This window comes from Drosophila rhopaloa, unplaced genomic scaffold (genome assembly GCF_018152115.1).
Source record: "Drosophila rhopaloa isolate 14029-0021.01 unplaced genomic scaffold, ASM1815211v1 contig_2, whole genome shotgun sequence".
Taxonomy (NCBI): Eukaryota; Metazoa; Arthropoda; class Insecta; order Diptera; family Drosophilidae; genus Drosophila; species Drosophila rhopaloa.
In genome coordinates this window covers 8,351,922-8,378,037 of record NW_025335083.1, presented here as the reverse complement: position 1 = coordinate 8,378,037, position 26,116 = coordinate 8,351,922, and the positions used below count along the sequence as shown (strand labels likewise).

At 43.4% G+C, this 26,116-nt stretch overlaps 8 protein-coding genes across 8 annotated transcripts; 4 read left to right on the top strand and 4 right to left on the bottom strand.

The window, feature by feature from the left end:
* The first annotated feature begins 1,255 nt into the window (after nt 1-1,255).
* LOC108042900 (zinc finger protein Xfin) lies at nt 1,256-5,605 on the top strand. Its single transcript, XM_017121389.1, has 4 exons — nt 1,256-1,610; nt 2,648-2,994; nt 3,053-4,419; nt 4,785-5,605. Exons 1-4 carry the CDS (start codon nt 1,607-1,609, stop codon nt 5,359-5,361), a joined length of 2,295 nt encoding a protein of 764 aa, XP_016976878.1. The 5' UTR covers nt 1,256-1,606; the 3' UTR covers nt 5,362-5,605.
* Nucleotides 5,606-6,015: 410 nt separating this feature from the next.
* On the bottom strand, nt 6,016-6,860 carry LOC108042870 (transcription initiation factor TFIID subunit 11). The gene is made up of 2 exons (XM_017121347.2): nt 6,469-6,860; nt 6,016-6,405 (listed from the first exon to the last, which is right to left on the bottom strand). The coding sequence occupies exons 1-2, from the start codon at nt 6,729-6,731 to the stop codon at nt 6,084-6,086; spliced, it is 585 nt and encodes a 194-aa protein (XP_016976836.1). The 5' UTR covers nt 6,732-6,860; the 3' UTR covers nt 6,016-6,083.
* Nucleotides 6,861-7,375: 515 nt separating this feature from the next.
* LOC108042896 (methionine aminopeptidase 2) lies at nt 7,376-9,396 on the top strand. Its single transcript, XM_017121386.2, has 3 exons — nt 7,376-7,598; nt 7,705-8,514; nt 8,826-9,396. Exons 1-3 carry the CDS (start codon nt 7,493-7,495, stop codon nt 9,251-9,253), a joined length of 1,344 nt encoding a protein of 447 aa, XP_016976875.1. The 5' UTR covers nt 7,376-7,492; the 3' UTR covers nt 9,254-9,396.
* A 13-nt stretch (nt 9,397-9,409) lies between these two features.
* On the bottom strand, nt 9,410-15,548 carry LOC108042895 (sodium channel protein Nach). The gene is made up of 8 exons (XM_017121385.2): nt 15,322-15,548; nt 14,521-14,727; nt 10,790-11,140; nt 10,582-10,732; nt 10,223-10,416; nt 9,841-10,167; nt 9,673-9,782; nt 9,410-9,621 (listed from the first exon to the last, which is right to left on the bottom strand). Exons 1-8 carry the CDS (start codon nt 15,432-15,434, stop codon nt 9,422-9,424), a joined length of 1,653 nt encoding a protein of 550 aa, XP_016976874.1. The 5' UTR covers nt 15,435-15,548; the 3' UTR covers nt 9,410-9,421.
* Nucleotides 11,242-12,744, top strand: LOC108042899 (zinc carboxypeptidase A 1). Its single transcript, XM_017121388.1, has 2 exons — nt 11,242-11,931; nt 12,055-12,744. Exons 1-2 carry the CDS (start codon nt 11,245-11,247, stop codon nt 12,640-12,642), a joined length of 1,275 nt encoding a protein of 424 aa, XP_016976877.1. The 5' UTR covers nt 11,242-11,244; the 3' UTR covers nt 12,643-12,744.
* Nucleotides 13,202-14,535, top strand: LOC108042898 (zinc carboxypeptidase A 1). The gene has a single exon (XM_017121387.2). It carries the CDS (start codon nt 13,225-13,227, stop codon nt 14,494-14,496), a length of 1,272 nt encoding a protein of 423 aa, XP_016976876.1. The 5' UTR covers nt 13,202-13,224; the 3' UTR covers nt 14,497-14,535.
* A 15-nt stretch (nt 15,549-15,563) lies between the features above and the next one.
* Nucleotides 15,564-17,690, bottom strand: LOC108042894 (sodium channel protein Nach). Its single transcript, XM_017121384.1, has 6 exons — nt 17,242-17,690; nt 16,653-16,955; nt 16,127-16,590; nt 15,905-16,073; nt 15,736-15,833; nt 15,564-15,676 (listed from the first exon to the last, which is right to left on the bottom strand). The coding sequence occupies exons 1-6, from the start codon at nt 17,688-17,690 to the stop codon at nt 15,564-15,566; spliced, it is 1,596 nt and encodes a 531-aa protein (XP_016976873.1).
* A 65-nt stretch (nt 17,691-17,755) lies between these two features.
* LOC108042880 (pickpocket protein 11) lies at nt 17,756-19,785 on the bottom strand. The gene is made up of 4 exons (XM_017121358.1): nt 18,606-19,785; nt 18,426-18,555; nt 18,014-18,117; nt 17,756-17,943 (listed from the first exon to the last, which is right to left on the bottom strand). Exons 1-4 carry the CDS (start codon nt 19,783-19,785, stop codon nt 17,756-17,758), a joined length of 1,602 nt encoding a protein of 533 aa, XP_016976847.1.
* Nucleotides 19,786-26,116: the final 6,331 nt, after the last annotated feature.

The window sequence follows — 26,116 nt, the reverse complement described above, 5'->3', positions numbered from 1 at the left end:
CCTTAAACACTTAAAATGTCCTTTTTAATGTCTAAAACTTGTTTTTTTTTTTTTAATTAATTAAGTGACATTTTTATTTAAAATGTTTAAAAGGATACAACTTCTTATGTATGGAAACTTTTAAGGAAAATTGTTTGATTACGTTTTGATAAAATTGTATACATATATGTATACTTGTTGTTATTAAAAGATACATGATTAAATAGCAGTAATATCACTAGCGCTTAAAATAAATGCCTGTCCATATATGACTATTGTAAGTCATAGTTTTGGGTATTTTATATTTATTAATTCAAATACACTTTACAGTAATTTGAAAAACGAAGATTTAAGTTTCTGGTGCAGTTGGACTCAATAAATAATAAAAGGGCACTTAAAATGTTGTTTTTGGTATAAATTAATGTTTGTATGTTTGGATATTCTTAGTTCAAAACACCTTTTAAAGCCTAAACAAATTTTGTATCGAAAAAATTACTTCAATGAATGGATGACACCTTTGACACCTTTGAAATATATAAGGAATTAAAATTTCTCAAAACTAAATTAATGTTTTTTTTGTAGCCATAATAAAATCCAATATTATTGTAGCTAAGTGCATCATACTTTCATTGTAAATGTAATAAATAATCTAGGTAAGAGGTGTTTTAAATTTAAATTTACTTTTTGCCAAAACAAATCGGATATGATTATCATTAGTACGATATTCATTTGATTTTCAAATGAGGTATTGGATTAGGTTAGGTATTAATTTTTAAAATCCAAAATCGAATGCAAGTATTGGGAATTAAAAAATCATAGTTAACTTATTATCTCGTTAACTTATTTTTTTCAGCTTAAAAATTGATGCAATGTATTTAAAATTTTGAATTCCCCGCCAAAAAGTGCGCCATGCAACCCTGGACGCTGCTGTCTCGCTGTAAAAACAATGAACAATTTTGTATTTATTTGAAAGAAAAATAATAAAAACACATTAAGAATGAGAATGTAATATATGTCTGAAATATTAGAATGTTGTGAGTTATTAATGTATTTCAAAAATCAGTGCAAAAAACGAATTTCTCGCGAAAATAACCCTCATTATACCAGAAAAATACCTCAAGCGTAGACTCAAACCGTGGAGGGGAAATGGCGCCTCGCTTTCAAACGGTATGAACGAAAACTAGCGAGCTAATTGGTTCCGAACTAGTTCTTAGCGACGCTGCCCGCGAACTAGTTCCGCTGTTCAGGTGAGCGCAGCGACCAGGGCTGCATTGCCACCCTCGAGCTGCACAAAGAAAAATAATTTACTCGCCAGCAGCGCATTGGCGTTTTTTCATTTTTTAAAGTGTACTTAAGAGTTGTTAATATTTTTCGCAGTGCTCGGCCCGACCACAACAAACAATAATAGCCGAATATAAGTGTGAGTGAAAATGCAGCGAGCTGCAATCGGCGCAAAACAGAGTGGACCGCAGAACCCAAACCCAAAATCGAAGTCGAAATCAGGCGAAGCCATCATTAGCGAGACATTTGTATTTGTCTGACCCCAGCGGTGTCTGAGAATCTGAATCGGAATCGGAGAGTCGGAGAGAGCAGAGAACCCAAGGAAGCGCCACTCGACCGAACCGATATGGGTAGGTGTAGGTGTATGGTGTGTGGTATATGGTGTAGTTGTGTATCGCCCGATATCGGGGGATAAGGCGGCGGGTGGAGCCCCATTTCGGGGTACAGCCGATGCAGCCAACTAGGAGCATTTCTGCGTGATGCGCGCACTTCCAAGTCGTCGCTGTCCTGCTACCTGCCCCGCCCCCACCCCTCGCCCACCAACTCTACGAACGCAATGCCACCAGGGCTGCAACACAGCGTCGCTAATCGGTTGTTGGTGGCAAGAACAACTTGAGAACTGGAAAAGGGGGAAATATATCGAACAAAGGGCTCGGAGACGATAGTTACAAAGAAAAAAAACAGATACAAGATACTATGCGATATTGTATCTTGTAATTTGCTTATGAGTTACAACTTTTGGATAAAGGATTTGTGCTTAAATAATTTACTTCCTTTAAGATAGTTGAAACTAACTAGTTCAAAATATAAAAATTACACGTTACTCTTAATTTTAATTTAAATTAATTTTTGAGAAACAATTTCATTAATGCTTAATAGCTGGTTTTTAATTGGTAAATTTGCAAGAACTTTTGAATAAAGCTACAAGATACATAGATACATTTTAAAGCTAAAGCTAAAAAGTACGGTTATTTGAAATTTAAGAAGGCATTTAAGTAAGTGCATGTGCAAAAATTATCTAAATAAACTGCATTAATATTGTTAAATATGTATATTACTTAAAATTACTTAATTTGTATAAGATTAGACGGAAGTAAACAGTTAAAACATTATTAACCTGTTAGTTTTTCAAGTTACTGTGATAAATGCACGTTCTATAAAGATCAGTCACTTGAACTGATTTCCTTCAATCATATCATTGTAAAAAATGTAACCTGCCGAACCTTGTTACTGCCAGAAATAAGGCGACTTGAAAAGCCAAAAAGTATCGCGACAAGTGCAATTAGGCCCAAGCTCAAGCCTCCCAGCCCTGGTAGGCGCATACAAACCCAAACCAACCGAAAACCAAATTTGCACTTGTTTACATTTGCCCCTCCTCCATCCGCAGCTGCCGAGTCGATGGCCCCCAAACTTCTGGTGGAGATCACCACGGACGGGGTGCCCAAGCTGCACTGCCCGGTGTGCAACAAGGCTCTGGTCTCCCTGGCCGGATATGTGAAGCACGTAAAGAAGCACCAGCCGCCGGGCGGCTTCGAGTGTCGCCACTGCGATGCTCGGTTTTGCCACGAGGAGGAGCTGACCCAGCACGCCAAGGATGAGCACGGAGTCACCGGGTCGGCGGCTGGACAGGAACGCAAACCCTTTGTTTGCGAGAAGTGCGGGGCGGAGTACAAGTACCAGGAGGCATATCGGCGCCATTGTAGAACCAAGTGTGGCGAGGAAAAACCGTCAAAGGTGAGTACATTCCAAGCACTAACAAAGATCGCTCCTTAATCATTGTTTCCCCCCTCAGGAGGAGTCCCGACCCATGGAGTGCAAGTGCTGCTTCACCCGCTTTTCCAGCAGCTCCAATCTGACCAAGCACCGACGCAGTCGTCTCGACACCTGTGGCCAGCCGGAGTACGATTCACCCGGCAGATCGGATCAGAAGAAACGAAAGTCCTTCCGCAAGAAGGGTAGAAACAGGGGCTCTGATGATGAGACCACCACCGAGGAGTCGGATAGCGACGATGACATTCCTCTGGCCAGCCGGCTGAAGACGAAGCTCAAGCAGGAGAGCCAGAACTCGGACTCGGGCGACGAGTGTCCCGACTTTGAGCCAAACAACAGTGATGACGATGCAGATGCATCCGGATTCCAGCTGCCTCCGCCGGCCATGGTCAAGGTAGAGGCCTTTGACGAGGAGGATTTCGAGTACCAGGACGCCAGCATGTATGTGAAGACGGAAAGCACCGATATCTTCAGCAACGAAAAGGATAAGCTACTGGATGTGCTGCTCAATGAGGGCGATGGCCTGAAGCCATTCGAGAGCTTAAAGGTGGAACAGGGAGCTGGCATACTAGACGAGATTGCGGCTGTACCGTTGGTGGAGGTGGCCGAGGAAGATGTCCTGGCTTTAAGGGGTCATAACAAGGAGAAAACCGGGGTGAGAAAACGTGGCAGGCCGCCCAAGGAGAAGATACCTGTGGTCAAGAGAAAGTATCGCAAGCGAAACGCACCGAGATCGCCCTCGCCTGAGGATTCATCGGGTACACCAAAACGCGTAGCTAAGATTAGCAAAAAGGAGCTAAAAGAGCGCCTCAAAATGATTAACAAGATGGAGAAGTCCTGGAAGTGTCCGCACTGCGTTAAAATCTACCACATCCGCAAGCCTTACGAGAAGCATTTGCGCGATGACCACAAGCTAAACGAGCAGGAGATGAAGGAGATCTTCAAGGATGTGGACGTGCATGCCAAGCTGGACGAGGAGGTCTTCAAGTGCCCCATATGCAGCAAGATCTACTTGGTGGAGAAGCGCTTGGTCACCCACATGAAGGTGCACGGAGAAGACGGCAAGCTGACGTTTAAGTGTCCCTGTTACTGCAACCTGTTCTTCGCCACAAAGGAACAGGCCACGGAGCACGCCCGGGCCCAGCACAAAGAGCTTCTTTACTGCGAGAAGTGCGACAAATACATGACCGGCCACGACAGCCTCAAGAACCACGAACGTAACTTCCACTCTAAGAAGGAACCGCGCAGTCAGCAGCGCAACTTGATCTGCGACAAGTGTGGCAAAAAGTTCACCGGACGCACATCGCTCTCAGATCACGTGCGCTCCGACTGTGGCCGTCTGCCACTCTACGGCTGCAGCGTTTGCGGCAAGCATTTGTCCACAGCTGGGTAAGATGCGGATAGTATATTTAATTTTTTCGTAATATTGTGTTAAATCACAATTGGAGTAGATTACCTTCCTTAAAATCAAGAGATTTTTATTTTTTTCTGATTTTGATAAATCGATCAATGATAAATATTTAATGAATAGAATAGCTTAGTATACTCAATCTAAAAGTAGTGCACTGTACATCGATATGTATTTTGTATTGTATCAATAACATTTTTTTTGAATTAGTAGCAATATGATGATTTTAAATCATTAATTTTAAATGATCAAGATACTTCAATGTTGTTTAACGCTGTGAGCAGCCAATATATTTGTGCATTTAGGTTTTGTTACCCATATTAACAAGTTATCTTCCATCCCACAGTATTCTCAAGACGCACATGCTCCTTCACAAGGCAGACACGCCGTACCAGTGCGACAAGTGTGGCAAGACATTCAAGGTGAAGGCGCAGTACAAGTCGCACTTGAAGACGCGGCACACCGACTACAAGCCGTACAAGTGCCACCTGTGCCCTAAGGAGTATCCGTACAGGGAGAGCTTGCTCACCCACATGACCGTGCACACGGGCATCAAGCGGTTCCTGTGCAACAACTGCGGCAAGCGCTTCACTTGCATCTCCAACTTGCAGGCTCATCGCAAGGTGCACGCCGACACCTGCGGCCAGTTGCCTTTGAATGCCAAGGCCACCCAGTACATGGGCGTTCAGCGAGGAAAACTCTTGATGGGCGCCAAGCCAGAAGCGGGCATGGAGTACGAGGAGACCAAGACCCTGATCGCCCAGGACGTCATCGACAGGGACATGCCAATGGCTCAGGAGCTAAACTTCCCATCCGACGGCTCGGCGCCACTGGCCACCGTGCCCCTGAACTACGCCTCCACGCACCTGGTGCCCCACATCGTACTCCAGACCATGCAAGCCGAGGCCCGGCGACTGGAGTAACTTCGGAACACATTCATATAGCGATCCCACTCATTAAAGATGCTTTTGTAAACGGATGCGTATTCTACTGTACAACAAATGGGATGATAACTACATAATATCTACTTAATGACTGGATTAATTAAATAACATTGAAAGATAAATAAGCTACATAAAATTGATGTAGAAAAGGTTTAACGCCATACGGACCTGTCAAAAAACATTAAAGAAAAATAAATTTTCCTTAAAAAAAAATGGTTCTGAAGTTCGTATATTCTCAAGGGCTAAATAGTTTTACGTTAATACTTCATATATCAGTTGTATTTATTTGTTTATGTTTTTCCGCTACTTCACACAACCAACCTGATTCTAGGATCGAACAAAGTAAAATTTTTCAGTAGAGTATTGGAATTTGATTTTAGTCGACATGAAACTAATGCAACTAAAAATGTAATTCCCTAAAGATAACTTTTAAACTTTACCCACAAATTTTTCTTAACAAATACCCACGTACCACTGGTGTACATTTTCAACTCTACGTTTATATATAGTAGACTCCTTCGCACAATGTGTTTATTAAAACCTTAATGTTTAAAAAATATGGTTCATCCAAGCTTTTCAATAATAGGCTTCAAAGTTTATCAAAATGATCATGACAAGCCAAAATCAATAAACTGTTTGGTAAAATTTTAGATTTATTTTTATATTGACTAACAGTCTTACAAACTAAATTCCACGACTCGCTAGTTCAGTCTGAAATACGGTTGTTGGTACCGCCCAATGGGCATCCGATCCTTGGTCCTCAGCCGGCGCACTGCCTCGCGAATGAATTTGGGTTGAAGGGCACCAGATTCTCCTTGAGCCTCCATCACGTCAAGGGCCTCCTCCACCACCTCGCCCACAAAAACCTTTGCGATGCCGGACATGGCGATTACGACGTTCTGGGACACTGAGCATCCGGTTATGGTCTGCATCAGGCGCTTTACGGCGGCCTTGGGAAAGGCTGAGCGACGATACATCTCGTAGCGATCTAGCTGCTCCTCAGTGAAGTTGGATACGAGAACCCTGGAGAGGAAAAAAAGGATTTGTTAGAAGATATGGGATAGAGTTATTTGCCAACCAACTTACTGCATCCGTTCGCGCTCCTCCTCCTCCAGTTCCTTCTTGGTCTTGAGCTTCTTGTGCGCCGGTTCGCCGGAGTCCCCGTCTCCGTCCGTGTTTTTGCTGTCTCCATCCACGTCTTTGCCATCGCGATCCGCGTCGTTTCCCGGATCCGAGGTTTCGCTATCCTTCCGCTCGTTGGAGCCTGTTTGGAAGAACTTTAGGTCGACATCATCACTGTCGCTCAGGGAGTTGCTTTTCTGCTGCGTGGGAAACAGGATTTCGTCCATTTAAGTGGGATTTGGACAGTGCCAGCGATTATAAACAAAATAAACCAGGGCTGGACAATATTCAGTTGCACTTGTTTCGTGTGTAGCAACACTAGTTCCGGTGCTGTGAACCAGATTGTATGGAGTTGAGAATAAATATAGGATATTTGCCTTGCTAAAATATCGGCTATTTGGAAAAGAAAATTTTTAAAAATGGAAACACGTCTAAAATCCTACCACCAAAGTTTCAAAAATGATTTATACTATAATGAATTTTAAATTTATTTTAATTTGGACGTTTACTATGTTTTAAAAACACTATTTTATTGACACTTGAAAGTCGTGATATATTTGCCCTAAAGAAAGTAAAAAACCTAAATTCAGAAACATGTTCTAAGATAGCTTTGACTTTTCAAATAAAAAATTGGATGAAAATTCTAAATCATGTAATTAGTTGTCTAACGCCTGGTACTGCCATACTAATTGGTACCGCTCTTTCAAAGCTCTGGAAATTGAGTTGAAGTGCAATGATAAAAAGGGTCAACAAGTGTATTTATTTAAGCAATCAATAAACAAAATAAATACAAAATACATATATAATTAAGACCGATCACCAAAACGGTAATATCCGTCTGGTTCCGATATTCCACTGGTCGTTTTTCAACACTGGCACCGGACACCTCGTGTTTTTGTTCTTTTCTCCGCATCGCCATCGCCAGGCAAGAGTGCGCGCTAGATTTTCGTTTATTTAACCGTTTAACCAGCAACCAACACACTCCGAAATGTCGGCAACCGAGGCCCTAAATGTGGAGGCGGCTACGGCCGAGATTGGCGAGGAGGCCAAGAAACAGAAGAAGCCGAAGCCGAACAATAAGAAACTGCGCCAAGGTGAGTAACCTCATGCGAGCAGTGCACTGCGGTAATTGCAACTGCACGACCCACTCCGCCACAACCACCCACCAACCAACCCACTCACCAACCCAATCACCTACAGAGGCGGCGGCCAAGAAGGCCGGGGAAGGCGGTGACGAGGAGCTGACCACAAACGGAGATGCCAAACCGGCGACTGCGGCCGCTCAGCCGGCGAAGAAGAAGAGCAACAAAGGCAAGAAGAGCGGTCAGACAGATCCACCGACCATACCCATCGCTAAGCTATATCCGGATGGAAACTTTCCCGAGGGCGAGATCGTTGAGCACCCCACGCCCAAGGATCTGGCGGACGACCGCACGGCCAAGGACCGCTTCACGTCGGAGGAGAAGCGTGCTCTGGACCGCATGAACACGGACATCTACCAGGAGCTGCGCCAGGCGGCCGAAGCTCATCGGCAGACGCGTCAGTACATGCAACGGTACATCAAGCCGGGCATGACCATGATCCAGATTTGCGAAGAGCTGGAGAACACAGCCCGCCGCCTGATCGGCGAGAATGGTCTGGAGGCTGGACTGGCCTTCCCGACCGGATGCTCTCTTAACCACTGCGCCGCCCATTACACGCCCAATGCTGGGGACACCACTGTGCTGCAGTATGACGACGTCTGCAAGATTGACTTTGGAACCCACATCAAGGGCAGGATCATTGACTGCGCCTTCACCCTGACCTTCAACAACAAGTATGACAAGTTGTTGCAAGCCGTCAAGGAGGCCACCAACACGGGCATCAAGGAGGCGGGAATCGATGTGCGCCTATGCGACATCGGAGCTGCTATCCAGGAGGTCATGGAGTCGTACGAGATCGAGCTGGACGGCAAGACATATCCCATTAAGGCCATTCGCAACTTAAACGGACACTCGATCAGCCCGTACCGTAAGCCCTGAAACTAATTAATTTGAATTATAGCACAAATTCATTTACCCAGAAAGAATTGAACAGAATTGATACTGCTAATATCGTCTATTGATTTCGTTTCAAATTTGTTAAAAACATTTTGTTAAAGTTAAATTCAAGAAGTGATTCAATCAATTTTTATTTATTAACAAATTTTAAATATAGTTGTTGTGAGTAAATTGTTAATGTTAAGAAGATATTTACCATGTGTGTATATATTTAAATAAGTTGTGCTATAATGTAGAACTTTACTTTTTGAACAGATATTAACTTTTAATTTCCATTTGCAGGTATCCATGCTGGAAAAACCGTGCCAATTGTAAAGGGCGGCGAGTCCACTCGTATGGAGGAGGACGAGTTTTACGCCATCGAGACATTCGGCTCGACGGGTCGCGGTTTGGTTCATGACGACATGGACTGCTCTCACTACATGAAGAACTTTGAGCTGCCATTTGTGCCACTGCGTTTGCAGAGCTCCAAGCAGCTGTTGGGCACTATCAACAAGAACTTCGGCACCCTGGCCTTCTGCAAGCGTTGGCTGGACCGCGCCGGTGCCTCAAAGTACCAGATGGCTCTCAAGGATCTGTGCGACAAGGGCATTGTGGAGGCCTACCCGCCGCTGTGCGACATCAAGGGGTGCTATACGGCTCAGTACGAACACACCATTATGCTGCGACCCACTTGCAAAGAAGTGGTGTCCCGAGGCGACGACTACTAGCAGGATGTGGATCTATTTAGTGATCGCTATTCGGCGTTGTACGGCTTGCATTATATACGGTTTTTGATATAAGTTCATTTTATTGTTGATTATTTGTGAGCGTACGCGGACCGAATTAAATATAAAGTGTATTATGCTCAGAATATAAGAATGCAATTAATGTAGGAGCTAATTTTGAAGCGGTAGGTTTTTAGGGCCCTTGGGCATAAGTTCGTGCCAGTAAAGGGAGTAGTTGCGTTTGCCAAGCTTTTTATAAGTAAGTGATCTGTATATGTAGACAAACCCTTTTCCCGTGAGATAGTAGAGGATCTCTATGTAGCTGACTATGCTGAAGCCGTACATAAGCGAAAGGATGCCTCCAAATCGATCTGCCAGGTAATAGTCATTTTAGAGTTTTTAAAAGCTTACAAAATACTTACTCAGAAGAACAACCCATGAGCTTACTAGCTGGGATTTGGTGGCTTGGGCAAAACGCAGCTTAAAGAAGAGCTTAATTATGGCCAATGGTCGCTCGTTGCTCAATCCCTTTCTGTTATAAAGATATAATTGCTTACTTAGTTATTTTACAAAATTCATTCATGACTTACAGTAAACCGTTTAAGTAACCAGTACTATTATAAGTTCTTCTTAAGGGTGCCACATTATTGGTGATGCTCATGCTAACCCCGTTGCAGGTGGGTAGACAGTGTTCGCATTGCCGTTGAGCTAAGTGTTCCTCCTTGCCTTGCAGGAAGGCAAACTCATTGTAGCCATACCAGATGCTCTTCCACCTCATCAGGCAGGGAAGATCGGGTAGCATGCAGTAGGCGAAGTCAACGGAACTTCCCACCATCGGAGGAGAGACACAGCCACAATGGTCGACCATACTCTTGATGCGGCATACCAGGAGGCATTCATCCATGGAGTAGTACGATCTGTTGGAAGGTGATTCTATAATGATCGGATAGCTTTCCTATGATAGACACTCACTGGTTCAGCAATCGACTGCCTTCTTCAGGATAGTAGCAACGTCGTATTTTTGGTGAAACTCCGTAAACATCTTTAGCTGAGTTAAAAAACATTGGCTGTATGGGAATCTCCACTATGGAGTTATGATTCACAAGCACCTCTCCCAATGTCGTGGATTGAATGGTGGCATAGTCCTCTTGGGGAAAAATGGTGAGCTAGTGGAATACGAAAAGTTAAGTCAACTAGACACCTTAAAGTTAACTTCATTATCATTATACCTGAAAAACTAGTGTAATTAATAAAATAATTGATTAATTAATCTTAAATTTAATAAGAAAATCAATAATTTAATAAAAATTAGGTTCGGATTAGGTACTCACATGAAAAGCGTTGTTGGTGTTAAAGGTGTTGGTAAAATCCTCTTTTGGTGTACCCTGTAGCACAAACTGAACGCTGTTCAATATAGAATTCGATTCAAAGACGACCCTAGGAACAGCTTTCATTTCGGCATCATCCTCTGCCCTCCTGCTGCTAAAAATAAAAATTAGTTATTACACCTTTTAGAAGTTTTCTTGGGTATAAACTTACGCAAATGGGGAATTGCTGGCACGTCGATAGTTAAATATGCAACACACATTCGTCGAGGTTGGTCGCTTTAGGAACATTCGACTGGTGTTTACAGGCGCCCCGAAGACGATGCCCCTGATGACCAGTTCCCCGCAATCGGGCGACAAATTCCGCAATATCTCGCCCACCGAGTATTCACTGTCGTGATAGTAACTAAAGAGCAGCCGGTGCAGTCGATCCAGCTCCGAGGCGTTCCAACGTTCAGTTTCGAGGGGGCTCAGGTAAAACTGAGCCAGCACCAGCAGGCGATCGGCCATATCGTCCACGTCTAGGGCCACCGCCTGCAGAGAGGAGTTGCCCTGGTGTTGGAATCTATTGGGGGCGTGGAGTGTTACAATCCGAAATTAGTATGCCTCACTGCACTCGGGTGGGGTATAAAAGACCTGCAGCAAGGCTAACCCTGGATTAGTGCCAGCATGAAGCTTCTACTGGTGTTACTGTCGGTGTATATTCTTACTTTTTGCTTGGCTGAGCGCAAGAGGTTCGACAACTACAGGGTCTATAGAGTGAACCCAACGAAAGCGAATCAATTGGAGGGACTGCGACCTTTGGAGGCCAAGAGCGAGGATGCCTTAATATTAAACAACCTCCACCTTGGCCCCACCGACTTTCTAGTAGCTCCCAGCTACGATAAAACCTTTGTGGAGCTCCTAAAAGGCTTGGATCTCACTCCAGAACTCATCGATAACAATGCCCAGGCTAGCTTATCCCTGGATATAGAGCCTGTTGCGGATGCAAATCGCCGAAGTGATGATTACTCTTGGACGGAATACCACGAGCTGAATGACACGCATCGTTGGATGCAGAATCTGGTGGGCAAATACCCGGATGTTGTCAGTGTCTTTATAGCAGGCCAGAGTTATGAGGGACGCGAGCTGTTGGGCCTAAAAATTAATCACAACGATGGTAGAGCAGAAAAGCAATCAATCTTTTTGGAGGCTGGAATGCATGCTCGGGAGTGGATAGGTCCTGCCACAGCCACGTATTTCATCAACGAACTACTGACCTCCCAGGAGCCGCAGATCAAGGGCTTGGCCAGATCTTATGTGTGGTACATACTACCCCATGCGAACCCGGACGGCTATGTCTACACCCACTTAACGGTAGGTTTGTAAGTCTGTCATGGACATTTTTCGAACAAACTAGTCCAATTACCCATTCTACAATAATGTTCTATTAAAACATACCGTTTAAAGTTAAAATTAGAATGTCTGAATTTTTTATAGAATCGAATGTGGCGCAAGACCCGGAGTCCACAGGACAAGAACTGCATTGGGACGGATCCGAATCGAAACTGGGACTTCCACTGGCGCGAGGTGGGGGCTAGCTCTGATCCCTGCTCGGAGTCATATGCCGGACCCAAGGCGTTCTCCGAACGCGAGGTGGAGACCCTATCGCAGTACCTCAGGTCCCTGCCAGAACCCATGTTCATGTACCTCTCGCTGCACTCCTTCTCCCAGCTGTTGCTATATCCCTATGGACACACTTCCACACTGCCGGAAAATCATAAGGAGTTGGAGCAGATCTTCAATGCAGCCGTGGGCGCAGTGAAGAGGCGTTACGGAACACGTTATACGGGCGGAAATGTCTACGATGCGATTTACCCGGCAGCTGGTTCTAGCATGGATTGGGTCTATGGTGTGCTGAAAGTGAAGTATTCCTTTTGCTATGAACTGCGTCCCTCTGGTTACAGTTTTTGGACCGGATTTAGACTTCCCGCCTCCCAAATAATACCTACTGGTCAGGAGACCACAGACTCTTTGGTGGAAATGATTAAGGCTGCTGCCCAAATCGAGGGTTATAAAATTCAATAAAAGAGAGAAAGCTTTTTTGAAAACAAAGTCTTTTTGATAAGATACGAAGGGAAGAGATCTGTTGTTTATGACAAAAACTAAACGTAACCTTGCTTGATTGTCGAAGATAACTAAGGCGGGTTGATAAGATGAAACTACACATTTGAATGAGATATGATAATAAAGATTTTTAAAGCGGGTGACAAAAGAACAGGAATTTTACAAATTTCAATGTTTAGATAAGATTAATGAGATTTACCCCTTTTGTAAAAGTTTAAATAATCAAAATGGATGTGCCTTAAGAACAGTAACAACATATTGGCAGAAACTTTTCGCTTTTCTTGACAAGGACATGTGACTATTGTCTGATGATATGACATTTTCCCGAAGAGAATAAGTAATTCCCGTATAATGATTTACCAGGCGCAGCCGTTGAGACGGCGATAAAGGTGTTCCACACCGAATGCAAAGATTACTCCGATATTTACTGCCCGAGCGATTGTCAAAGCCATTCGCAGACCGTAAATTAGATTCGGGCCATTCTTATCGGAGGCCTATAAAAGGAAGTGGTGTACCCGCTGGTGGCTCAAAGCAACGACGACCATGTCGCTGACCAAGTGCCTTCTCTTCGCCCTCCTGGCCATCGTGGCCACCGCATCCGCTGAACGGGTTCGCTATGACAACTACCGCATGTACAAGGCCACCTCGGAGAATGCCAAGCAATTGGCGGTTCTGAAGCAGCTGGAGGGATCCAGCGACTCAATCTTGTTCCTGGACGGAGTCCATATTGTCGGTGCCGAAGTGCAGATCATTGTGGCACCCCACAAGGTGCCCGACTTCCTGGAGATCATGGGCAAGTCGGAGATCAAGTACCAGCTGGAGTCGAGCGATGTGCAGAAGTCGATGGACCAGACCGACGAGAAGGTTGCCATCAAGGGACGTGCCACCAAGGCCTACAACTGGGCCGAGTACTACCAGCTCGACGACACCTACGCTTGGCTGCAGACCCTGGCCAACCAATACCCCGGAGTGGTGACCCTCATCGAGGGTGGCAAGTCCTATCAGGGACGCTCCATCCTGGGCGTGAAGATCACCAAGGGAGGCAGCAACAAGCCCGGCATCTTCCTGGAGGCCGGTATCCATGCCCGCGAGTGGATCGCCCCGGCGGCCGCCACCTACATCATTAACCAACTGCTGACCTCCAAGGAGGAATCTGTCAAGAAGCTGGCCGAGAACTACACCTGGTACGTCCTGCCCCACGCCAATCCCGATGGCTACGTCTACACCCACACCACCGATCGCCTGTGGCGCAAGACCCGTACTCCCTATGGCAGCTGCTTCGGCGCTGATCCCAACAGGAACTGGGGCTTCCACTGGAACGAGGCCGGCACCAGCGACAATCCCTGCTCCGACACCTACTCTGGACCCTCGGCCTTCTCCGAGATCGAGACCCTGTCCCTGTCCAGCTACATCGCATCCCTGAAGGGCAAGATCCAGCTGTACCTTTCCCTGCACGCCTACTCCCAGTACCTTCTGTACCCCTATGGTCACTCCGCCGAGCTGCCCGACAATGTGGCCGATTTCGAGAAGGTCTTCGACGCCTCCGTTGCCGCTGTGAACAAGCGTTATGGAACCAAGTACACCGGAGGAAATGTATACGATGCCATCTACCCGGCGGCTGGAGCTAGCATTGATTGGGCCTACGGCACCCAGGATGTGCGCATGTCCTTCTGCTACGAGCTGCGTCCCTCCTCGACCTCCTACTTCACTGGATTCAGGCTTCCAGCCGAGCAGATCGTTCCTGCCAGCGAGGAGCTGCTCGACTCCATTGTGGCCATGGTCGACGAGGTCAAGACCTTGGGCTACTTCGACTAAACAACTCACTAATAAAGTACTCACAGTTTAACGGCATAATCCCGGAGCAGGCGTTGGCTGATTTTGTTGGCGGTGCACACCCCAACCGCGGGAAAGGGGCTGTTGGCCACATGCACCAGGTCGGGGACCATGTGGATCTCGGTCGGCTGCACCAGGTACTCCTGGGTGAGATTAACGATCACTATGTGGGTGTAGATCACAATGGCTGTGAGCAGTGCAAGCCAGAGAGCTCTGCAAATAGCAGATAAATAACACAAGTCAACAGCCGATCCAAGGGAAAACTACCCCCAAAGCGTTTAGTACTCTACGTTGTAAATCTATTGATATATACAGGAATAGTCCTTTTTGATCAGCTTAAATTAGATTTGTCTTTTTTCAAAAACCGAGTAGATCAATTTTGTTTCATACTTTCAGGCTCCGTAAATTCTTTAGCATCTTCAATTAAACATATTAAAATACATTTTTTTTTGGGTTTTCAAAACTTTTTTGTTTACCATATTTTTTAGATACCAAATTTTGGACATATAAAGTGTATATATATTTATGGCTAGCATCACCAGCGGATTCCCAAACTATCAGACAAAACGTGAGAGATCGGACGACTATATCATATAGCTGATAAATAAAAACTTATCGAAAAATCGACATATTTATCTTCAACATTGTCGTTTTATAGAATATTTCATTTTTAACAGATAAAAGGAATATAAACTTAATTTAATTTTGTAATCTTAAAAGGTAATTTTATTTCATTGTTGTTCACTTATGGAAAATTAATTAATTTCCAGATTTCAATTTCTAACTTATAAAGCTTTTATAACTCACTTGGCATAACGAACGGGTGAATGGTATAAGAACGGATGCAGCCCATTGATGTAACTCTGGCGCAAAAACTCACGGAACAAGTGCCGATAGTGGGACTCCTCTACTCGGGCCATTGTGTTTGAAGAGTGCTCGAGTCCAGACAATTTATAGTGCTAACTACTACTGCTCATCAATCAGAGCTCTAATGAAAGCGTGTCAAGTGGGGGTGCAATGAAGTGCAAGGGGAGGTGGCTTTTGCTGGTCTAGTCCCTGTTGATGTAGTTGAAAATGGGTCTAAATGTGAGGAAGTAGAGGAACTCAAAGGCCGTCACAATGCTGAATCCCATAATTAGGCCAAGCAAACCTCCAAATGAAGCTGTCAAAAGAAAATAGTAAGTAATCAAAAGTGTTTTGTGGAAATGGTTTATAGCATACCCAAGGCAGACAACCAATTCTGGAAGATATCCGTTCGATATCTGGTACTCATCAGATCGCTAAAGAACACATGCAGAAGTATCCCTTCCGTTGAATTGCTATTTATCAGAAGCAAAGAGGATTACGTTTAGGTATTCCTATTCTTGAGCATAGTAAAAATTCTTCCCACCTGTAGGTCGGTCGGTTGGCAAAGTAGCTCATGTCCAGTCGGCCCACCGTACTTTCCGAAACATAATGATTCGACTGGCAATCCGGTAGACAGCCGCATGGAAAGCTATCCGTCTCTCGAACAATCGAAAGCGAGAAATTCAAATTAGCCAGGGCATGGGAAAAGAGCCCTGTAATAATAAGATATCATTATATATCGCATCCCTTCGATTTATTCACCCACGTTTGCTGTGAATCATGCAGTTCGTTTCCAGCACGCCGCAAACTTTGAAGCTGCCGTTGTTATACACATACGGCGGAAGACAACCGCAGTGATCAATGGTCATCCGCACCCGGCACTCGAACATGCAGTTGATGAAGGAGTACCGCCTTAGACCGTGCATGCTCCGTTCGCTGCCAAAGAGGCAGTTCCTCAGGGTCAGATCCATGCGGCGAATGTCATTGGTCGCGTAAGTGGACTCCGGATTAATGCGCACGAAGCTCTCCCTCGTGGAAGTGACCACTTTGGTCTCCGAATTCTCATCCGGAAAGTTATAGGCATCGTGGAGGAGCAAGCGGAATCCGTAGCCACTAAAGAAGGTTCCGTAATAGTCGGATACCATGGGGTTCAGCAGCACCGAGAGACCCGTGGGATAGCCGCAGCCCGTGACGCGATACGGTCGCTTGGGAACCTGATATGCGATTTTCCTACGAAGTAATTGTACAATTCTTGAATCAACAAAAATACCTTTTCTAATTCTCAATCTTACTCTGGAAAATTGTTGGTGACACCGCCAAAGTAATTAAAAGTGCAGCATTGTCCCTCCATGGTATCAATGCGTTGGAATAGGCTGTCACATCGCGTATTGATGCCCTTCCAAATGCAACTGGAGATCATGTCGATGCAGTCGGGTGACAATTGCTGGGTTAAACCCGTGAGCGTGATGTTATTGAGGGCTAAGATCCGGTCGTATATCTGCAGCGAACTGTTGCTAATCAGGTTGTCCACGGGCAACAGTGTAAGATTGAAGAGGTTGTGTAATTCTGATTTATTAACACCAACGGGAAGTTGCCTATACAAAATATGACAAATAGTATTGTTATTTCTGAAGAAGAATATTTCTTTTGACTTTATTAACCCATGATTAAAAACTTGGTTAAAATATAAGAATATGTGGAATATAAATCAAAGGCATTTCGTGAGTCATTACTTAAATATGTGACATTAAATATGTACAAAGCTAATAGATAGTTAATCCAAGAGATTCTTTAAAATAAAATGAACTAAATAAATATGATACAGTATTCGTTCATTCTTTTTACGTAAATATATTAAATAAATATATTTTTCCAACTTACATTTGATCCAGCATGGTGAGTGCCTTGTTCTTAGATATCTTGTTGAAATTGCAAATGGTGACGGCCGGGAAAGGAATGTTCCAGGTGGGGAAGTGCGAGCTCTCGATGACGGTCACCGTTAGGGTTTCCTGACTCCAATACCAGGACACCACAACCAGCACTATCGAAGTGATGATGGCCAGGATTACAACCACTAGCCAGAACCATCGCTCATTGCGACTAATATCCTGCCGCGTGATGTAACTGAATCCGTGAAGCGAAGTGGTCTGGCAGTAGTTGCGCATATTCTCGGAGAACCATTCTCCGATCTGGCGGAAGCGGTGGTTAGGCAGGAGTGGATGATGTGGTTGATTGTGGCTCGGTTCACTGCGTCTGTGACCGGCGTTGGTGGCCATCTGTTGGGCCTGAACTTGCCGCAAATCGAAGATGCGCCGCTTTTTGAATGCCATCTCTACAGGCTGACCTCCTTGCGACGACTGTGACTTGACCGCAGACGAAGTAATTAGGCCAGCGCCTAATTAGCCAGCCCTAATGACCTCGCCGGTGTTGGATCGCCCACCCTCTGGATCCTCCGACGTCGCCAGAGTATCTGCTGGCGGGTCAGCCAGTTGCAAGTGGGTCGAACACACGAAAAGAAAATCAGCTCGAAGACCGAAACGAAACTGCAACCCATAAATAGTCCGGTAATTCCGCCGAAGGTCCCTGTCCATAAAATGGGTTGTTCCATGAATGTAATTTTGGTGGGCACCTTGTAGGTCATTAGTGAACTTGCCCATGAATGTTAGCCAGTTCTCGTACTCGTCCAAGACCTGCTCTTCGGCAATCGGTGAGTCGTAGTAGACACGGAGGCGCACTTTATTTGTGCGCTTCGGATTGCTGAAATATTGATTAGAAATACCTGTGTTTAATACCTAATTTAATAATAATCATTTTACAAGAAATTATTACTTTTCTTTTAATATTATTTGGATATTTATATTTTAAGCATATGAGCATGATACATCTTAAAAAACGGTTCAAAACGATTTCAGTCAGTCTATGTACTTTATTTTTATTCATTTATTATTGGACTTTGAAAAAAGTAATCTTATGATAACAATAAATCTAAATATCAAATGTGTAGCTTTTCTTTTGATTATCAATTCATATTTCTAATGGCAAACAAACAATTAATAACCAAATACCTTTTGTTGCTCATGTTATTATAAATCCTCTTTAATAGTCTTATATCACCCTGGAATTCATAGCGATTGAATTCACATGGCGGAAGGCATTCGCAATTCTTTTGTTCTCCTTTGATGATCTCATCATGATCTGTAAACAGCAAAAAATCAGAATGGTTCCGTAAATATTCTGCCACTTACCGAAATTGATTACACACTGCATTTGTTTTAGGTCGCAGATTGACCAGCTTTCCTGACGAGGATAATTTGGGGGAACACATCCGCACAATTTTAACATTTTTTTGGTGCGACATTCTGCCTGACAAATGCTTTGGTAATATACATCAGAAGAAATTAACTGACATTCTCTTGGGAAATAACACCCTCGTTTTTGAAGCGGAATACTCTCTAGATTTTTTGAGAATCGATTAACAAAGGGTTGCAGCATTATGTGAGCCTCTGATCCGCTGGGCACCATTAACCTCGGAGTAGCCTCAGTGGGTATTTCGTGGGATTCATGTATAAGAATCTCTAGGGCACTGAGATCCTCTTCTTTAGACCTTAATACAATACCAACTCCTAAATGAGAGCTAAAGAGCTGCTGTCGGTAGTTAAAACTGCAGCACAGGCGTTGATCAAGAGTCCAAATGGGCAGAAGTTTTTCTAGGCAGTTATCTACGCCATTTTCCCACTGACAGAATTTGATTTGCGGGCATATGGGAGGAGCTAGATCTTCCAGAAGTTCTAGCCAACTTGTATTTCCAAGCTGTTCTATTACAGAAGAGTTCAAAGCTGGAAATGTTTGGAGACGCTCTGTTGACACTCCCAATTCCTTTGCTTTAGTCTGCAATCTTTGCCTGGAAATGGTTTTGAAACTGCAAATGGTGACTGCAGGAAATGGAACCTCCGCCGTGGGCTTCATCATGGTGTCTATAAAGCGTATGGTTGGCGTTTCCTCGGACATCGAAAGTGACATTATTACTATGATTAGTGAAAGCAAGACAGCAGTGCAAATGAGGAGCCACCAGAGAATTCGCTGCCAGGTTTTGGCGCCCACAAAAATGTGAAAACCATGGATGCTGGCCATCTCGCAGTAGATCTCAAATCCTGTCTTTCGTTTACAAAGGCCATCATCATTTCGTGCTCGCAGAAATCTTAGGAATCTGGGCAGTGGCACTTGCCCTATGCGTTTTGAGACACTACCATACCATCTAAGCAGCTTTAATCGTTTTATGTTCTTGATAAGATATGAGGTTGAACCAACTGGTTTCTCGAAACGCTGAAGTGGCTGACACTGGATTTTTTGCTTAGGTTTCAGGTAATTCTCAAAGTTGATTAAATATATGGGCGGTGGTGTATTTTGCTTTGCTAAAGCTGACATTATTTTAAATTGAATAAAAAATATTTCCAAATTATCTAGTATATTGCTAGTTCAGGAACAAAGTTAAACTAAACTACTTAGCAGACAACTAGTTTATATATGCTAAAATGAAAAGTCATTAGTGCTTCTAGTTATTTTGGCTTATCGGGCAGTCACACGCCCTTAAGCTGTTTTATTCACAATCAACATTATAATCATAGTTAACTCCTTAGGTTTTTGAGGGTCAGTTGTAGTAGAAGAGGAGGACTTTCACCTCGGTATTTGGTGTGTGCTTAGACGTAATCGAGGCAGTGAATCAATTGTTTGGTTGCCTTCACACCCCCAACTGGAGAAACAATTATCCGCATATTTATTTGTCTATGCGCAACTGGCCTCCGATAAGCTCGGCAAATATGAATAGGAAATTGTTTACAGCAAATATATATTATTATGTGAACTTCCTACTCGCGCCTCCCCATTAATGTTATTGTTTCTGACTTTGCATTGGCTTGCTAATGAGTTTATTGTTATCTGCCTCCCACAATTACGGTGTTCAAATATTCCGCTCGTGTCACCTTCTCGAATGCCAAGTGTCATCGCAGCTCCAAATTTAAAATGGGCTATTTGCCTTGTACAGGGTTTTTCCCAAAACCAAATTCAGACCTATATCAGCTGATTAATTTAACCGTTTTTGATTGCCAATCTGATGGATTTTGATTTTTCCGATTCCCAATCGCATATTCACACCGCTCAGTAATCTTTTTACGAGCATATAAAGTCATTAATGTGTCAGATTGTAAGCAATCCCAAAAGGTGATAAGCCCATTCAGATTTGAGGGCCTTGATTTGTAATTGGAGTCGTCGAAAGTTCAAAAAGTGTCTGATTGTTAATAAAAAGATTAGAGGCTTGTGCGATTCAGGCGAAGTTGGTTTTCGGGTTGGGTTAAATGACCCATAAAATATATTTACCAGTGTATGTTCTTCATAAAATATAAACTTTCGTTATTAGTTCTAGCCCGCGAATTGTATTAGCAAAAGTTTTTTTTAGGATATTTATTTTACACTAATTCTACATGAAACATGAGCAACAGCCACATACTTTTAGGGATTGCTTGAACCTAATAAGATTGACGTATGATCACTTCCGATGATTTATTATTCTGTGGAAAACCCTTTTCAATAACCCATGCTGTTTCCAGGTATATAAATCCCAACGAAACTCAGCTAATCTTTTGATAAATATTTTCTCTGTAATTATTTACGAGTAAATGTGATTTGTTGGTGAACAAAATATTTGAATTCAATGGAACTGTAGGAGCAATAAATTTTCCCAGAATCGGGTTTCGCATGGATTTAATTAGCTGGGGCTGGTTCCGTTTTTTGTTTTTGGCCCGTTCCCGGACCAAGGTTGCCAAATCTTTCTAATGATATTCCGCAGGCATTTCGCCGCAGCTCATTTGCATGCCACGTGCCCGGGAGGCGATGTCTCCCGATGTCTGCCAATATATTACTCAATTATGGGTCCGATGTCGGGGCCTGATAAGGGGCCCAGAGCTCAGTGGATTCAGCTGGCCGGATTAATCGGTCCGGGACAGATGCACTCGCAACCAGAGCGAGAGCTCGCGAGTTTGGCTTGAGTTATTTTGGTGCATTTTTCTTATAAATAAACTCCCGCGTAACTCGTTCGGTTTGCGTCACGCAACTGTAAAGCCAACTGTATCTCCGGATACACCTCCCGGATCCCGATTCCCATTTTGACCGACTGACGTGGCCCTGAAAGAAGCAGGCTGGTTATTTTTGGAAAGCGCCGATGTAAACTCATTTTGTTTGCGATAAGCCGGAGCAGAGTCATCCATCCATCTGTCCATCTGTCCATCCGTCTGGTTGTTGTTTCCAAGCGCCCCCCGGAGAGCTCTGTCTTGTCTTGTATTTATTATCATCTGGCGCTGATTTATGTGGTTGTTAGCTTGCGACTTTTTTTGCAAAACTAGAGCGAGGCTAATCTCTTGCAATTGACGCAAATTGATTTTGCACTCGAAATCGAACGTTCTCCCTTGGCTTCGATTCGATTCATGTTTATTCCCACTTTGGATGAGCTGTTCCGAAAAAGGAAAGAACGTGCCGGGTTCTACGATGCAGAAAACGTGATCGCTTCAAAGTCATGATCGTCTAGGAGGTCAGTGGGTTTTCTTTAAACTAGACTAAAAAAAAGATCATTGCGTATGAACAACTAGACCATCCACAAGGCATGTGCTCATGAAAATTATGCTCGTGATTAATAAGCAATATTAAAGAAATTGTTTCTATGGGAGATATACGATAATGTCGTACAAACACATTCGTACAGTCTCAATTTTTGTTTTCGTACTTCAAGATCATGAGGTGAGCAGACAAAAAAAATTGCTCAATTAAAAAGGATGACATAATGCGATTAAAAAGAAAGTCTACACACTGTTATTCTGGCGCGAAAGATTTAATTACGAATTCGCACACGATCGACTGGCTAAAACACAAGGCAGCCGTTGTTTTCTGTTTTCCTCAACGATTCAGATCGTTTGGCTCGAATCAATCAAATTGTTTACACGCCCATAAATAATTATTCTTTTGTTTGTTTGTTGTTGCGTCTCGGCTGCCCTGTTGGTCAGGTTCTAATTTTATTTTTGCCAGCAATTGTTGCTCCTGCTTTTGTTTATAGCCGTTGCCTGGCTTTATTTGGGGCCTGACCCCAGATTATCGGCGGTAGAGAGTATCGCTCTGTGAGCTTTATCAGCGGCTCGCGCCATTCACATGTTGCGACACTATTTTTAGACGTATTTGGCGAAAAAATCATTCAGCAATCAAATGACACTCAGCACAAATTAGCAGGTTGATAGCCCCTAGAGGAGTGCAGAATCGGGGCAAAACAAACTTAAAGAACAGTGCGTGAGGCCTCGAAAATGGGGGCAATCAGAGTTCAAATTGTTGCCATGCCAGGACATTTCAATCAACAACAGTTTTTTAGTTACTCTGAAAGCGCTCGTTTAATTCCCGTTTGGGATCGCATTGGAATTTCAGTAAGTTCCCAGAATCAAACACTTCAAGTGACGTAGTCCAGGTTTTTAAGAGGAAATCTTCAATAAAACTGTTATCCTCAATTTTTCTTATCAGCCCCTGCGTTAATCTCTACTGAGTCGTGACGTTTGTCGGTCAGGCCATGTCCACCATTATCAGTCAATTAATCTGTTGGAATTACGAGGAAAGTTTTCAAACATTTTGATGAGGGTCATTTCCGATTTTCATCATCCTAGGTTCTTTAGAAGAAATCTCAAAGAAAAAATATACTCCATTCATTGACGTCAAATATTATTTTATGAAATTCCGCAACATATTTTTTAAAATTTTAATGAATCATAAGAATTTTTTCTTATAATTGGGATTTTTTGATAAAATGTTCTGAGTTAGGAATTTTATTTATAGTAAAAATCTTCGCTATTATATAGCGTATTTGGTACTTTCCCAACACTTGGCCTGTGAACTTGGTATCTGTTTAACTTTTTTTATGGGGAAACCACAAAATGGCATATATATATATTGTAGGGCGAGCAATGACTACAGCTGGTTAAATACTGGGTTTAACTTATGGCTTACACGCTTATGCGTTTTCATAAGTAAAGTCAAACACTGAACCTTAAACAAAAGCACAATGGGAAACGCTCAAAGCTTATGAAGCATTCCTCAAAGATGTCGGAGCAATGCACACTTGAATTTGAACACAGACAAATTGAAGGACCCTTCACTGGGGTAAAAATGAATAAATGTAAGTCAATACTTTGAATTATCGATTAAATGAAGAAAAGTTGAAGAGTCAAACAAAAAGCCAGTTCATTGCTCCTGCAACGAATTAAATTCTGTAGACTTTAAGTAAAAATGCAAAACTCTACTCGCCCATTTTGATTACCAAATCAATTTATTTGAAATTCCCAAGGCAATACTTGGAAATACAGGTGGGTAAAAGGTAAGAGGGTGACAATTCTTGAGAAATCCTTTCAAATGCGTTTTGCTCTACATAAATCAATGCCAACTTTTAAGAGACACTCACAGCTAGATTGAAAGATTACAATTCTAATTTTAAACTCATATTTTAATTTCCCAGCTGAGCAATTTAATTGTTTGAGCGGCGCCAAGCTGCCGTCTTTAGTTCTCTGTGACTACATACTATATGTATGTGTTTCTATATACGAAGATCGGCGGCTACCAGTGCAAACACTCCCACATGGAGAACATGTTAATGAGGAACGCTTTTTTTCGGCGCTTTGCTGGTCTTTGCGTTTGGCTGTCTGAGCTTAATACTGTGACGTCAGGAAAGTCATTGAGCTATAATTTAATAGCGAGCGAACGCTCTGGCTGGCAAGAAACTATAGCAAACATTCTGTGGAGTGCGAGTATGATTGAAATCCAAACAAGAGGAAGAGAAGCCAGCGGAGCTACCTGAGCGAAATATTAAGTTACACTTATGTATGACGAACATTTTTCGAATCCGAATCCCAATCCGATTCTGAGCCAGTCCAGCAGTGAGCTACGATAAAGTCGCGAGATTAAAAAAGTCAAGTGACAAGACAACCAAGTGCGTCAATCGCCGGGGCAAAAAGCGAAACAACAGGGTGACGGAGTACAAAAGTCCGTTGATGGAGCCACCGACTGCATTTGTGGCATCTTGGTTTTATTCTGGGCTCTGGCATCTGGGTTCTTTGTCTGCCAGTAGCCACTGGTGCGTGCAGATGGCCCATCCGCATCCCTTCACCCAAATCCCCGTGAAGTCGAAGCTCCGATCGTGACAAAGAAATTTCACGCAACCAGTGCGTTTGACGTCAGGCCTACGATGATGATGATGATCAGGGCCTGGAACCGGGCTGGGCTTAAAGTTGGGATCTCTGATTATTCACTCAAGTGGGAAGTGCCATTTGAATCGAGATGCGAGACGCCAATAATATCGCTTAATTGAAGTGCAGGCCCAGCAAAGCAATGCAGTGCAGGATGGCATGGAAAATTTAAAGGGGTGAGGGCCAACCTTGGTATGTGTATATGGTACATACAGAAGTTATGCTTCATTTATAATAAATTCAAATATATGACAGGTAACATGGATGAACTATAATGGAGAATGCGGCATTAATTTGTACCTTTTAAATCCACGTTTCGTTCAAAATAAAATTTTAAATAGATCTTTATGTTTATATGTTTGTGTTAATAAAAAAAATTTTTTTTCATATTTAATTGAACATCATAAAATGGAAAGCAATACAAGTTTTTTTTGCAATTTTAAGCACACATTTTTGTCTTAAATTAAAAATGATTTTAATATTAAATTCTTGGCTTGTCAAACTGGGGCTTTACACGCAGCACTGATTTTTATCGATCACTATAATTGTAATGTGTGAGCAGCCAGTTGCTCGACTTAATATTAATCGCTTCAACTGCCTCGGAATAGCAATTATAGCCAGAATAGTGTGTTGGAAAATGGCTCGTGGTCGTCTGATCACGTGCCCGGGAAACTATTGTTACTCATACGCCACGTTGCCGCCTGCAGACAAGAAAGTTCAATGCATTTCGAGGCAGTTTCCCAAGTCATTACCATATGATGGGTTTGCATTACAATGACGAGGCCTTCGACAACTGACGACCGCTGTCCGTTCGCTGACGCAGTTGCCAAGTGGGCCACCGGAGGAGGACTCCCGGGGGAGACTGCAACTCGAACTCGGGGTTTGTATGTCACTCAAACCCAGACTGACGCACGCATCTCCGTGGGATTGGGAGCGGGACTGGGGATTGGGGATTGGGCATTGGATCTGTACCGAAATCTACAATAAATATGCGCATATGTCAGTACATATATTCCTCGGCCGATGGCCATGAACTGGATGGTTCTGCAGAAATTGGCGCAGATTTCGGCGACGGTTTGCATAATCCCCCGATCCCAAGATGTTGCGCAGTTGGCGGGATTAGCATTGCAGATTGGTCCGGGAATCTCACCAAGTTCAACAACAGCTCAGATAAAAGAAGTAGAGACGGTTCAATGTCTGACCTTATGGCGCCATATGTCTGTCCTCCAGATCTTCTCGCTCTCGGGACTCTAAGATCATTCTTTTGCGCGTCGCCAAAACAAATATCTGATGTTGTTTTTCTGGTCTAGGATTTTATGAGTTCTCCCAGCCTTAACGTATTCGCTTTCAATTGTTTTCCCTTTCTTTGCTATGTGAAATTCTAAGTAAACAATTGCTGTGTACGTACTTCGGCGAGCCCTCTGGAATAGAAATGCTTTGGAATGACGATCGGCGTATTTGAAATTCCTTGTTTACTATATAGTAAGCAATGG

What these genes read in the sequence shown, in the direction of transcription:
- LOC108042895 (XM_017121385.2), bottom strand. Translation starts at nt 15,434, where the DNA reads ATGGCCCGAGTAGAGGAGTCCCACTATCGGCACTTGTTCCGTGAGTTT. An exon ending in TCACCCGTTCGTTATGCCAA is followed by an intron (nt 14,728 to 15,321) that starts GTGAGTTATAAA and finishes TGCTATTTGCAG; the next exon opens with AGCTCTCTGGCTTGCACTGC. An exon ending in CTCATGGGTTGTTCTTCTGA is followed by an intron (nt 9,622 to 9,672) that starts GTAAGTATTTTG and finishes ATTACCTGGCAG; the next exon opens with ATCGATTTGGAGGCATCCTT.
- LOC108042894 (XM_017121384.1), bottom strand. Translation starts at nt 17,690, where the DNA reads ATGGCATTCAAAAAGCGGCGCATCTTCGATTTGCGGCAAGTTCAGGCC. An exon ending in GCCAACCGACCGACCTACAG is followed by an intron (nt 15,834 to 15,904) that starts GTGGGAAGAATT and finishes TCTGATAAATAG; the next exon opens with CAATTCAACGGAAGGGATAC. An exon ending in GAATTGGTTGTCTGCCTTGG is followed by an intron (nt 15,677 to 15,735) that starts GTATGCTATAAA and finishes TTCTTTTGACAG; the next exon opens with CTTCATTTGGAGGTTTGCTT.
- LOC108042900 (XM_017121389.1), top strand. An exon ending in GCGAGGAAAAACCGTCAAAG is followed by an intron (nt 2,995 to 3,052) that starts GTGAGTACATTC and finishes TTCCCCCCTCAG; the next exon opens with GAGGAGTCCCGACCCATGGA. An exon ending in AAGCATTTGTCCACAGCTGG is followed by an intron (nt 4,420 to 4,784) that starts GTAAGATGCGGA and finishes TCCATCCCACAG; the next exon opens with TATTCTCAAGACGCACATGC.
- LOC108042899 (XM_017121388.1), top strand. Translation starts at nt 11,245, where the DNA reads ATGAAGCTTCTACTGGTGTTACTGTCGGTGTATATTCTTACTTTTTGC. An exon ending in ATGTCTACACCCACTTAACG is followed by an intron (nt 11,932 to 12,054) that starts GTAGGTTTGTAA and finishes AATTTTTTATAG; the next exon opens with AATCGAATGTGGCGCAAGAC.
- LOC108042880 (XM_017121358.1), bottom strand. Translation starts at nt 19,785, where the DNA reads ATGTCAGCTTTAGCAAAGCAAAATACACCACCGCCCATATATTTAATC. An exon ending in AATAACATGAGCAACAAAAG is followed by an intron (nt 18,118 to 18,425) that starts GTATTTGGTTAT and finishes TCAATATTTCAG; the next exon opens with CAATCCGAAGCGCACAAATA. An exon ending in GAACTGGCTAACATTCATGG is followed by an intron (nt 17,944 to 18,013) that starts GCAAGTTCACTA and finishes TTTTATGGACAG; the next exon opens with GGACCTTCGGCGGAATTACC.
- LOC108042898 (XM_017121387.2), top strand. Translation starts at nt 13,225, where the DNA reads ATGTCGCTGACCAAGTGCCTTCTCTTCGCCCTCCTGGCCATCGTGGCC.
- LOC108042896 (XM_017121386.2), top strand. Translation starts at nt 7,493, where the DNA reads ATGTCGGCAACCGAGGCCCTAAATGTGGAGGCGGCTACGGCCGAGATT. An exon ending in CAATAAGAAACTGCGCCAAG is followed by an intron (nt 7,599 to 7,704) that starts GTGAGTAACCTC and finishes AATCACCTACAG; the next exon opens with AGGCGGCGGCCAAGAAGGCC. An exon ending in ACACTCGATCAGCCCGTACC is followed by an intron (nt 8,515 to 8,825) that starts GTAAGCCCTGAA and finishes TTCCATTTGCAG; the next exon opens with GTATCCATGCTGGAAAAACC.
- LOC108042870 (XM_017121347.2), bottom strand. Translation starts at nt 6,731, where the DNA reads ATGGACGAAATCCTGTTTCCCACGCAGCAGAAAAGCAACTCCCTGAGC. An exon ending in GAGGAGCGCGAACGGATGCA is followed by an intron (nt 6,406 to 6,468) that starts GTAAGTTGGTTG and finishes TTTCCTCTCCAG; the next exon opens with GGTTCTCGTATCCAACTTCA.